Source organism: Prunus persica, chromosome G1 (genome assembly GCF_000346465.2).
Source record: "Prunus persica cultivar Lovell chromosome G1, Prunus_persica_NCBIv2, whole genome shotgun sequence".
NCBI classification, from domain to species: domain Eukaryota; kingdom Viridiplantae; phylum Streptophyta; class Magnoliopsida; order Rosales; family Rosaceae; genus Prunus; species Prunus persica.
This window is the reverse complement of record NC_034009.1, coordinates 25,085,407-25,097,617: the sequence shown is the minus strand read 5'-3', so window position 1 is coordinate 25,097,617 and position 12,211 is coordinate 25,085,407. Positions and strand designations below refer to the sequence as shown.

The window sequence follows — 12,211 nt, the reverse complement described above, 5'->3', positions numbered from 1 at the left end:
AAGAAAAGTAGCATGGATGGATACATAAATTTGATAACTGATGATGAGGAGCTTAACATAAGTTTTGTTAATGATTTTGAGAAGAGAAATTTGTAGTGGACGGATGAATGATGAGCGTACCTGATCTTTCTCAAATAAAATAAAAATAAATTAGAATGGTCTGTTTTGGAAATGAATGCATAAATTAGAATGATCTTTAAGTCTACAAAAGTCAATGTGATTCCTAGTGAATGCGATTTCCGAGTTTCTGATGAGTGGCCGAACGAAAAATCTACAAAAGTGATCATTAGTTTTGTGATCATTTCCAACAAGAACGTAATCTCTACATGTTTGAAATGCAGTCAAATTCTTGCGACATTACCTCTTGAACCTGATTTTCGAATTAGTTAGGTTTAATACCACTTGTTAAAATGTGAATTATATGTTTAAGTTGAAATTTGATCTAAATCATATTAGGTAGCCAATCTAAATCATAACTGAAACAGAAAAAGTGACATCACAACTTGTGGAGGAAAAGATTTCCTCTTTTGTTCTCCTCAAAAAGGAAATCTATACAAGTGACAAGAAGGTCACAGATCACCAAGTGGAAAGCTACTATGCATGCATCACGAGAAGTTGAAATTTGAATATAATATATACAAATTAATCGATGAGAAAACTTCCAAGTCTATCTTGTGATCATTCTTTCATCCCATATCACCATAGAACCACGCACAATCAAACAATAGTTGAACAACTTTTTCTTTCTGGTCGACCTACACTCAAGGGTATGAACAGAATCACATAATCAAGAATTCGAATTCGAGTTCTCATCCATCTCTCACTCTCTATGTATATATATAGGTGGTGATACATGCAGAACCACACCATCAACATTAATCAAACACAACCTTTCTCTTATTAATTAGCGCTATCGAATTGATTAATTAGGATACGGGAAGATTAATGAAGGTTGAAGTTGAAGTGATCTCCAAGGAGATAATCAAACCATCTTCTCCAACCCCTGACCATCTTTGCCACTACCAATTCTCCTTTCTTGATCAAATAGCTCCCCAAGTCTACAACCCTTTGCTCCTCTTCTATGAGCACAAAGCCAAGACACAATTCAACATCACTGAAATATCCAATCACCTCAAGAACTCATTATCCGAGGTCTTAACCCTTTTCTACCCTCTAGCCGGACGCATCAAGCACAACCAGTTCATGCATTGCAACGATGAGGGCATCCCTTTCTTTGAAGCTCGAGTACTGGATTGCACACTCTCTGATGTTCTTAATAACCCTATCCCTGGCGAGCTCAACAAGTTCATGCCCTTCGAACTTGATGATATTACCAATTCATTTCCCTTAGGGGTCCAGCTCAACATATTTCAATGTGGAGGCTTTGCAATTGGTCAATGCATTTCTCATAAGATTGCTGATGGGTTGTCGTATTTCATGTTCAGCAAAATTTGGGCAGCCATTGCTCGTGGAGACAAAGCCAACATAAACCCTCCGGAGTTTATTTCATCCACCCTCTTCCCACCAAAGGAGTTTAATATTGCATATGATGGCGGCGTTGGAATCACAAAGGATAGGGTAACAAAGCGGTTCGTGTTTGATTCCTCTCAAATAGAGAACCTCCGAGCAAGATATGGACACAATATGCACTTGCAGAAACGCCTAACACGAGTTGAAACCTTATCCACTTTTGTATGGAGTCGGTTCGTGGCGGCTACAACGGATTGTACCATGAACAAGTTGTATAGGGTGATCCATGCTGTGAACTTGCGTTCGAGGTTTGATCCACCATTGCCTCAAAGTTTTTTTGGGAATCTTTTTTGTATCTCCATGACAGCTCCACTACAAATTCCAAGTAGTGGTGGCGATGAAGAATGTGGTCACGACGTGGTGATCCAGGCGGTACGAGAAGCAGTAGGCAAGATAGACAATGAGTACGTGAAGAAACTACAAAAGCAAGATGATGAGCACTTGGGTGTGATGAAGAAACAAGCTGATAGTTTTAAGAGAGGAGAGATGGGTACGTTACTTAGCTTTAGTAGCTATTGTAGATTTCCTCTTTATGACAATGATTTTGGTTGGGGAAGGCCTACGTGGGTCGGCTCACCCTCACTCACCTACAAGAACGTTGTGCTTTTCATGGACACAAAAGAGGGTGGTGGAATAGAGGCATATGTTAGTTTGGAGGAGGAAGTCATGGCTAAGTTTGAATGTGATAGCGAGTTACTCTCCTATGTTGCTCCAACGGTCGGGTGCTGCTAAGCTAAAGAAATAAATTTCCTTGTGTGTAACTGTATGTTTGTGTTACAAATTTCCCTATATAACTAATATGTTTGTGTTATGTGTAACAAAATTATAATATCAAGTTTTAATCTTCGAGCTCTTCTCAATTAAGGCCTACACTTTGAATATTAGTATATACAAAGTCTAAAACAATGGGTGCACTTCCATGATCACTTTAGTTGTGATTCACAAATTGTACTAAGATGGAAATAGAGGTGCCCTGGCGTCCACTCGAGCATCATTTCAAAGTCTCCGCCTAATTATTACACAAGTTTCCAAAAGCATAACTCCACATGAATGAGAAAAGCTAATGAAACATAAACACAACATGTGTCTCCCCCCTGATGGTTAATTGGGTGGCAAATTATTTGTTGTTGACAACTAGCTTGAAATATTGGTGCGCGGTCTTCTTCTATTCAGTCGACTAGCTTGATATATTTATCTATTTCTAAGTCCTGGCATGAGTCATGAGCTACGTAGTTTGGGCTAGAAGAAATGGAGGCTTATGTTAGCTTGAAGGAGGATGTTGTGGGAGCAAATTTCTCCACGAGAATATTCGATTGGGAAGATTCTCCTTTCTACTTTGCTGCCTCTTTCTCCCTGCAAAATAGAACAAATAAAAGGACCACACCCGGGGGTATTGGCCAAAGGCCATCCAATGCCTAAATTAGTTCAAGAGTTTGTAAGATAAACACTAGCTAACCAGGGTACGGAGATGTGTTTAAGGTGTAAACTGGGCGGCCGGAGCCTTATGTAAAAGAGAGAGAGAAAATAGGTGGCTAGGGTTTGAGAGGAATTTTCTGCAGAGTTTCAGTAGAGATTTCAGACGTACCTCAACCCTTGTGTGTGGCTATCCTTTTATAGTGGTCTTGGAGGCTAGGGTTTCAGAGGAATAATTCCGTAGATGGAAGGGAATTATTCCTCCCCTATTTGGAATTGATTTGATTAATTAGGGATTTGATTTATTAGGGTAAATCAAATCCCTAATTGTGGTAGGTATCAAATCAAATCCTAATTTAATTAGGTAACTCCTCATTTAATTGGGAATTGTGGTATGAATCAAATCAATTCTCAACCAAATTAGGTAACGTTCCATTTAATTGGGTAATCCCCAATTAAATCGAGGAACTCTCAATTAGGTTGATTAATTCGCAATTAGGTCAAATAATCCCCAAATGGAAGGAATTATTTGACCTAGGGTCTGATTTAATTCGGTTTCCACAAATGCCCCCCAGCTTCTGCATAGCGCGTGGTGGCATGTAGGAGATGTAAATTATCTGTTGGGCTGTCCAGCTGTAATTGGGCTTCCTTCGTGGACCTGGACTCCCGAGTAGAGGAGGTGTTTTGACTTGCCAATTTTATGAACACCCAATTGGAAAGGGTTTGAGCTTCCTTGTAGGTCAAGGAATTTTGCTCCTTTTAAATGTAGGGCTCCTCCAAATTATTCTTCACATCAGAAATCTACTCCTCCAAATTCGTTAGTGAGAGAGAGAAGACTTTGGAGAATTTTTCAGCGTGCTTGAGACTTCATCTTTGCATCCCATCCAAGGTAATTTGATGGAAAGAATTTTTTCCTTTGTGTCTCTGACTTTTGGCAGCTTGGACCATGCCTTCTAGTCGATGAGGGGAGCTGAAAGGGGTGCGTAACTATGCCTTGAAGCATGGCTGGAGACGTTGGGAGGCTGGCAGGCTTGAGGCTGCACGCTTTGGGCTCGAGCATGGAGGTCTGGAGGCTCCAGGCTTGGTGCGTGAAGTGGGCTCGCGCTAGTAGAGGCGGAGCTGGGCTTTGGCCTAACGTGGACACGAGCTGGGCCTTCGCATGGGGTGCGGGTTTGGAACGAACGGGCCAGGCGGAAGAAGTGGGCCTCGTGCGTTGCACGGGCGTAGGAGCGCTGGGATGGAGTCGACGGGCTGGCTGACACGTGCTGAGCTGGAGGCGCGAGCTGGGCCGCGACTGCTGCTGGGCTGCACACTGGAGCACCTGCTGGGCTGACTCCCTTCGACTTTTGCTGATCCAAACATCTCAAATTCTTTTTTTTTCTTTTTGTTTGTTACTGCTGCTTTTTTTTTTTTTTTTTTTTTTTGCTTTGCAAATTTTTCTTGCATTCTAACTTGCAGAAATTTTTTCTTTTTGCAGCTACCCGTTGATCAACCATGTCTTCCGGAGATGGTAGCAAGGCTCCAAGCTCTCAGGTCCCTTTGTATTTATGGGGAGGCTCAATAGTGCATAGCAAGAAGTTCGTGGCCAACTTGCATCGTGTCACGACTAATGCTCAGTTCCAGAAGTGGCGGGCTGCTTATGCGTCTGCCATTCCAGATGACATCGAACTGACAACGAGCCTTTGGTGGATGCGAATGATCCTGATGCTAGAATCATCACCTTCCGCAATTTTCATTTCTCCTTGGGCTTCAAATTCCCTCTGTCAAAGCTGTTCAAGGAGGTATTCTGCGCCATGGGGTGTGCTTCGAGCCAGTGTACTCCAAACGTTTACCGAGCGATCATGTGCTTCGAGAATCTGAGTCGTTTCTTCATGTTAGAGCTGACGGTGCGAGAGTGCTTTTATTTTTTCGAAGTGAGGCACTTCGAGCGGTATGCCCAAGTTCGCGTCTACAAGGCCAAACTGTTCAATGGTCTTAGTCAAGGGGATCACGCTTGGCATGACGACGTGTTGGAGGTCAGCGGACGGTGGGACGACGACGTCGGTGATGGCCCACTTGTTCCCATCAAATATCGCGATGGTATGTCTCTTTGCGGTTTTTGATCTGCTCATTTTATTTGAATTTCTTGAAGTGTGGTTGACTAACTTCTGTCTTCTGCTTATAGTGAGTGACATCAGCAAGCAATTGGAGCTTGGACCGGACATGGCTAAGGTCCATAGTGCTTCGAACATCCCTCTAAGGTTTCGTGAGTGGCGTTGGCTGTTGAGTGAGTACTGGGAGGAAGACGGTGGTTTGCCCCTTCCCGAGGATGTCGAAAGGTGGAAGCAGAACGGTCCTGACCCTGATGATCTGCTTGGCGGACAGGAATAATGTTATGCTGAATCTCTCTCAAAGAGAAAGGCTGCTGCCAAATCTTTAAGAGGTGAAGCTACTTCTTCGCACGCAAAGGATGGGTCTCCATCGAGGAAGAAACCAAGGCTTCCTTCTGCTGAGAAGACTCAAGTGGGGTCTGCTCCCTCATCATCTGCCAGGGTCAAGCATATCATGGGTGCAGATAACACAATGGTTGGTGGTATGCGCAGTACTCGGGGTGTTCTGCCCGAGCCTCCTGTTGACAAGCTCGAAAGTCATAATATGCTTCGTGAAGCGGTTTGTGTCTGACCTAGTTTTGCCGAGTGTCAAAGAGATGCAGACATTCCTCCTAGAAGTTTGAGTCGTCTGTATCAGTCAAAAGATGGAGATTGAAGCGGGAGGTCTGGTCATGATCCAGCATTATTGACTTATTTGGAGATGAGGTTGGTGGAGGCTAAGAAGATGAGAGAGTCATCTGCTTGAGTTAAGGATTCTTCCTTAGCGCCGGCAGTTAGTCCCAAGGTAAACAAGTCTAGCTCTGTAAGGGATGCATGTGTATCTGATCTGCTCAAGACGAACTTCCTATCAAACTCGTCCTCCTGTGCTGAGTTGGTTGATCACATCCGTCAAGCCGACGATCTTGGCACTTTTTCGTGCCTTTCCTTGGAAAAACAATGGGAAGCGACATTCCATCTAATTCAAAAAGGACTGGTTTTTGCTGCAGAGACTATTCGGAACTCATCTGCTGTTGCCCCCTTTTCTGCCCAGCTCAGTAAGCTGGAGCAGAAGAATGCTGAATTGGCCAGCCAGCTTTCCGTCGAGCAGGCCCGTTATGAGAAGAAGACATCTGATTTGAGGGCGATGATATCTGAGCTGAAAAGCTCCCTTACCGAGAAGGATTCCAAGCTCAACTCTTCTGCTGCTGATTTGGCTAGTCGAAAAGATGTCTTCTTTCGTCTTGAGCGTAAAAATGCTGACATCTCCCTTAGCTATGATAAACTCATAGCTAGATTTCATGCCTACCATAAGTCTGCTAAAGAATCCAAGTCTGAAGCCACCATAGATGCGTACAAGTTGGGCTACTTGCATTGCGCAGATGGGACTGATCCCTTGTATGCAATTGACGACGTAGACATCAAGACGCTCTGCCCCGACTCACCCCCTGTGGAAGGAGAAACTGAAGAGCAGGTAACCAGAGAGGATGAAGCAGAGGTAGACATAGTATACGAGATAATGGCAGATGTCATGGAGCAGGTAGATGGAGCTGCTGAAGGCGTAGCTGGTCAGGTGAATGCTGAAGAGGCTACAGATCAGAGGTCTCCTACTGGCGTCTCAGAGTAGTTGAAGACTTCTTTATTTCTTTTCAGCTTTTATAGTTTGCTTTCTTGTTTAGAATAATTGGTCTTATTTAGCCATATTCTTTTTGTTGAACTTGGCCGGTTGGTCAGCTTGTTATGGAAATTTCAGTTATTTTTTTCAACTTCAATTTGCATATTGACTTGTGAACTACTTGAGTAACCCACCTGTGTTTTGATTGCACATTTCCCTTTGGAGATTTATGATTGCCAGGATCCCCCTTGAGGGACTTCGGGCGTACTCTGCATATCTCGTATGATGGTTCCCCTTAGGAAGTTGGCTAGTGCCAGGGTCCCCCTTGAGGGACTCCGGGCGTGTTCTGCACATCCCGTAGGATACCTTGGTTGTCGCCATGCGTCTCCTAAAGGACGTTGCTTATGGGCAACTGCATGACTATCCTGCCTCCCTTAGAAAATGGATAGGAACCTGGATACCTCTCTCAGAAAGCATGAAGACCTTCTTTTAGGAAATTCCTGGTGCGCCATGCGTCTCCCTCAGGATGCTTTTTAGCAGGCTGCTTCTCTCGAAGGACGCTTCTAGTCATCGCCCTGCGTCTCCCTTAGGACACTCCTTACGGGTAACTGTGTGACTATCCTGCCTTCCTTAGGAAACAGATAGGAACCTGGATACTTCCCGTATGAGGCATGGATACCTTCTTTTAAGAAATTCCTGGCGCACCCTGCATCTCCCTTAGGACGCTTTTTAGCTGGCTGCGTTTCCAAACGGATGCTTCTAGTCGTCGCCCTACGTCTCCCTTAGAACACTCCTTATGGGCAACTGTATGATTATCCTACCCCCCTTTAGAGAACGGATAGGAACTTGGATATCTCCCTTAATAAATTCCTGGCGCACCCTGTGTCTCCCTGAGGATGCTTCTTAGCTGGCTGCGTCTAACGAAGGATGCTTCTGGTTGTCGCCCTGCAACTCCTTTAGGACGCTCCTTATGAGCGACTGTTTTACGGTGATCTGCTTGCCAATGAACTGTGAGCCATTGTCGGTAACCAGCGACTGTGGGCAGCTTAACCGGCGGATGATGTTTCTCCCGATAAATGGCTCCACATCTGATTCTTTAGTAGAGGATAGAGCTTCGGCCTCGATCCATTTGGTAAAGTAGTCGGTGGAGACGATCATCATGTCCTTCTTGGCAGGCGTTGGTGACAAGGGACCCACTAGGTCAATGGCCTATTGCATGAATGACCATGGACTGTTTTGCGAATGGTAGACTTCGGCAGGCAGGTTAGGGATCGGCTTGTATCGTTGGCAGCGATCCCATTTCTTGACATATTTGGTGGAGTCGTATCACATAGTAGGCTAGAAGTAGCCTATGTTTAGAGCCTTCTAGGTGAGTGACCTGCCCGAAGAGTGGTTGCCACACTCGCCGTTTAGAATTTTGCAGAGAAGCTCAAGTTTTTTAGGGTACTTTATGCAGGTGAGATGAGGGCCGGAGTATGATCTGCGGATGAGCTTGTTGCTGTGCATGTAGTGTCTCGTGGCCTTCTGTTGGACGTTTCTAGCTTCGGACTTGTCCGTTGGTAGGTTTCCATTCATCAAGTAGTCAACGATGGGGTCTAGCCAGCTAAAGTTCTCGTCAATCTGTATTGTGTCGACTGAAATGCTTGGTTGATCAAGGTGTTCGACCAGGATAGAGCGTCTAAATTGGGTATCCAGCACTGACCCTAGGCTGGGCAGTGCGTCAGTATGCGCGTTCTCTGCCCGGGGTACTTGTTGGATGGTGAAGGTAGGAAATGCCTTCAATAACTCTTGGACTTTATTAAGGTACAAGATCATTCCTGGGTGCTTCGCCATGTATTCACCTGAGGCTTGGTTTGTGATCAACTGAGAATCTGAGTAGATGGCTAGCTTCTTGATTGCGAGTTCCTTTGCCAAGCACAGGCCGGCGAGCAATGCCTCGCATTCTACCTCGTTGTTCGAGGTCGAGAAGCCAAGTGTGATAGCCTGCTCCAACAGGGTTCCATCCGGGATAGTGATGACGACACCCGCTCCAGCTCCTTTTTGTTTCGACCCTCTGTCTACGCGCAACTGCCACATTTCTCTGGGTTGCTAGGTTCAGCGGAGGTCCCGTCTGCTTTTAAACTTTCCTTCTTTTCGTTGACTAATTTCTCTTCTTCACTAATGGGGTGAATTCTGCTACGACGTCTGCTAAAGCTTGGGCTTTTATTACAGTTTTTGGCTGGTAGAGTAGGTTATATTGGCTTAGCTCTATAGCCCACTTCATGAGTCGCTGAGAAGCGTCAGGGTTGTGGAGGATTGATCTCAAAGGAAAGTCGGTCATGACGATGACTCAATGAGCTTGGTAGTAGAGTCGCAGCTTTCTAGCAGAAACTAGAAGAGCCAAAATAAGTTTTTCCAATTTTGGGTAGCGAGTCTCTGCATCGAGGAAAGCTTTTGACGTGTAGAATACAGGATGTTGGGCCCCTAGCTCTTCTTGGATGAGAGCTGAATTGACAGTTGAGTTGAACACTGCCAGGTACAAGAACAAGTCTTCGCTAGGGATTGGCTTTGAGAGCAGGGAAGGTGAAGTGAAATAAGTCTTTAGATTCTGGAAAGCTACTTTGCATTCCTCATCCAATTTGTCTCTTTGTCATTTCTTTAAAGTTTTGAAGAATGGTCTGCACTTGTCGGTAGATCTCGAGAGGAATCGGTTGAGGGCCACTGCTCTGCCCGTCAGGCTTTGATTTGACGTGGGTGTGCCTCGATACCTCGTTGTGTGACTAGGTATCCCAAGAATCGACTAGAGGATACACCAAATGTGCATTTAATCGGATTCAACTTCATGCGATACTGGCGAAGCATGCTAAATGCCTTGACAAGATTTTTGATGTGATCTACACCAGCTTGTTATCCACGTAGACCTCCATAGTTTTGCCGATCTGCTCCTTGAAGATTTTATTCACGAGCCTTTGGTAGGTTGCTCCGGCATTCTTCAGGTTAAAGGGCATGACCTTATAGCAACAGGTCCCTCTCTCGATGATGAAAGAAGTTTTCGCCTTGTCATCCTCGTACATCAGGATTTGGTTATAGCAGGAGTAGGCGAAGCTGAGTAGCTGATTGCCAGAAGTGGAATCCACGAGTTAGTCGATTCTCGGCAATGGGAAGTTGTCTTTAAGGCATGCTTTGTTGAGGTTTGTGTAATCGACGCAAACTCTCCATTTGCCTTTTTCTTGTTTCGCCACCAAAACAACGTTGGCAAGCCACTCTGAGTATGAGACCTCTTCGATGAAGCCGGCAGCTAGGAGTTTGTTAATCTCGGCTTCGATGATTGTGATCCGCTCTAGAGCGAAGTTGCGTCTTATCTGCACCACTGGCCTGCAAGCAGGGTTGGCGTAGAGTCGATGACATATGATGTTTGAGTCGATGCCAGGCATGTCTGATGGCGACCATGCGAACATGTCTTTATTGTTCTAGAGAAAGGTGGTCAACTCCACCTTCTCTTCTAGGCTTAAGCGTGACCTGATCCGCGCTTTCCTGTCTGGCTAGTCAGGATCCAAGGGTATTAGCTTGATGTCATCTTCGGGTTTCCATCCTTCTTCAGGAAAAACCTCTAGACAAATTTCCTCGGCTTGGTCCTGACACTTTGATTGCTATAAAGAAGCAAGATTCAGTTGTTCAACCTCCTTCAGATCTGCCTGGCTCACAAGGAGGAACGGCGCATGTTTGCCATTGCCTGATCACTGTTAATTTGGCGGACACTGCCTTAGGGATTGGGTACTGAATTTTCTGGTGTGTGGCGGAGGTGATGACATTGATCTTGCAGATCCATGGTCTGCCCAGAATGCCATTGTAGGGTGAGAGCTCATTAATGACCATCAATGTTTGCGAGCTGATTACAGGCGGGGAATAGACGTCGAGGTCTACTGTGCCCACGGTAACAGTTGTTGCACCATTAAAGTTGATCAGCGATCTGGCTGATCTGTTGATCTTTGTCTCCAAGCCCATCTACTGGATGATTGCCTGTTGCAGGATATTGGATGTGCTGCCCTCGTCTGCGTGGATTCAGTCAACCATGGCATGGGCGATTTGGATGCTGATGATAAGGATGTCGTTATGTGGCATGTCGAGGCGGATCATATCTTTCTTTTGGAAGCCGATCACAGGATCGTCGTCGAGACTTGGGAGATCATAGTGGCCTGTTTGATCTTCCTCTTCTTTTCCTTACTGGTCAAGCCAGACTTCTCGGAGTCGGCTGGAATTATGTTAATCCTTATGACCTTCTGAGATGGCTCTTTAGCAGTGTCACGATCCTCAATCCGTTGGATGGCATGCTTAGCAACGAATTCAGTGCAGTGGCCTTCTCTCACAAGTTCTTCAAGGTATGTTTTTCAAGCGAAGCAGTTGTTCATAGTGTGCCCATGCGTCCCATGGAAGGCACAATATTTTTTAGTATCCCTCTTGTCCAAATTTCCTTTTAAGGGTGGTGGTTTTCTTACCTAAGGTTTGTTCTTTACTTGGGCTAAGATTTGATGTATGAGGATGGTGAACTTGGTGTAGTTCTCTCCTGCCGTAGCTCCCCTTGTGGGTGCGACCTGCGCTTGTCCTTGTTCATGTTTCTAAATCCATAGCTTCTTTGGCCTGCCCGCTTAGTTGGCTGATCTTCCTGTTTAGTTGACTTTTTTGCAGCGATTCGATCGTCATCCCAGAGCGCGTGGCATTCTGCGGTGGCGTAGACCTCTGCCAGAGTCTGGCTGAGAGTGATAGTCAGCTTGCGACACAAGTCGTGTTCAGCTGGAAAGCCTTTCTTGAAAGCAGAGGATGCGATTCGGTCATCACATCCTACAATGTTGGACTTTTTTGCTTTGAATTTCTTGATGTAATCTCGAAGGGATTCGTCGGACTTCTTGCACAGGTTGTACAGGTGGTTAGGGTTCTTCTTGATTGTTCGATAAGAGGTGTATTCTTTGGTGAAGACGTAAGTTAGCTCATTGAAGCTGTTGATCGACCCGGATGGCAGAGTGTGGAACCAGTCTTGGGCGGCTCCTAGCAAGGTCGTCGCAAACGTTTTGCACATGAGCGCGTCGTCGGCCTTGTGGAGGATCATGACACTTTTGAAGTGTTTTAGATGGTTCTTGGGATTGGAATCCCCCTTGAACATGTCAGGCATGCCGCTTAACCTAAAGAAGTGCGCGTTCGGTGTTTCGTCAGGGCAGTTTTTGGGGCAAATAGTGAACAAGCAAGGCATCGAGCCCAGCCCATCGAAGATGGTGGCGCTACGGAATATGCTTGATCCAAGGACACATAGGGATGTGCGGGTTCTAACTGGGCAAATAACGGCTCTCAACCGATTCATTTCAAGATCATCTTATTATCGTAAGCCATTCTTCCAGGGAATTCGAAACAATGATGGGAACATATGGAGGCTAAAACAAATAGAAGTCTTTGAGCAGCTGAAGAAGTGCCTTGCCAGTCCCATGACCCTGACTATTCCAAAGCAAGGTGAACCCTTATACCTATACATGGCTGTCACTGAAATTGTTGTAAGTGCTGTACTGCTAAGGGAGGAAAATTCAATCCAAAAACCTATATTTTATGTGAGCAAAAACTT

General features: G+C 45.3%; 2 protein-coding genes across 2 annotated transcripts; one reads left to right on the top strand and one right to left on the bottom strand.

The window, feature by feature from the left end:
- LOC109948912 (vinorine synthase-like) lies at nt 880-2,394 on the top strand. The gene has a single exon (XM_020562784.1). The coding sequence runs from the start codon at nt 946-948 to the stop codon at nt 2,260-2,262; it is 1,317 nt and encodes a 438-aa protein (XP_020418373.1). The 5' UTR covers nt 880-945; the 3' UTR covers nt 2,263-2,394.
- On the bottom strand, nt 11,123-11,770 carry LOC109946877. The gene has a single exon (XM_020556020.1). It carries the CDS (start codon nt 11,768-11,770, stop codon nt 11,123-11,125), a length of 648 nt encoding a protein of 215 aa, XP_020411609.1.

Coding starts and splice junctions, on each gene's coding strand:
- LOC109946877 (XM_020556020.1), bottom strand. CDS start 11,770: ATGCCTGACATGTTCAAGGGGGATTCCAATCCCAAGAACCATCTAAAA.
- LOC109948912 (XM_020562784.1), top strand. CDS start 946: ATGAAGGTTGAAGTTGAAGTGATCTCCAAGGAGATAATCAAACCATCT.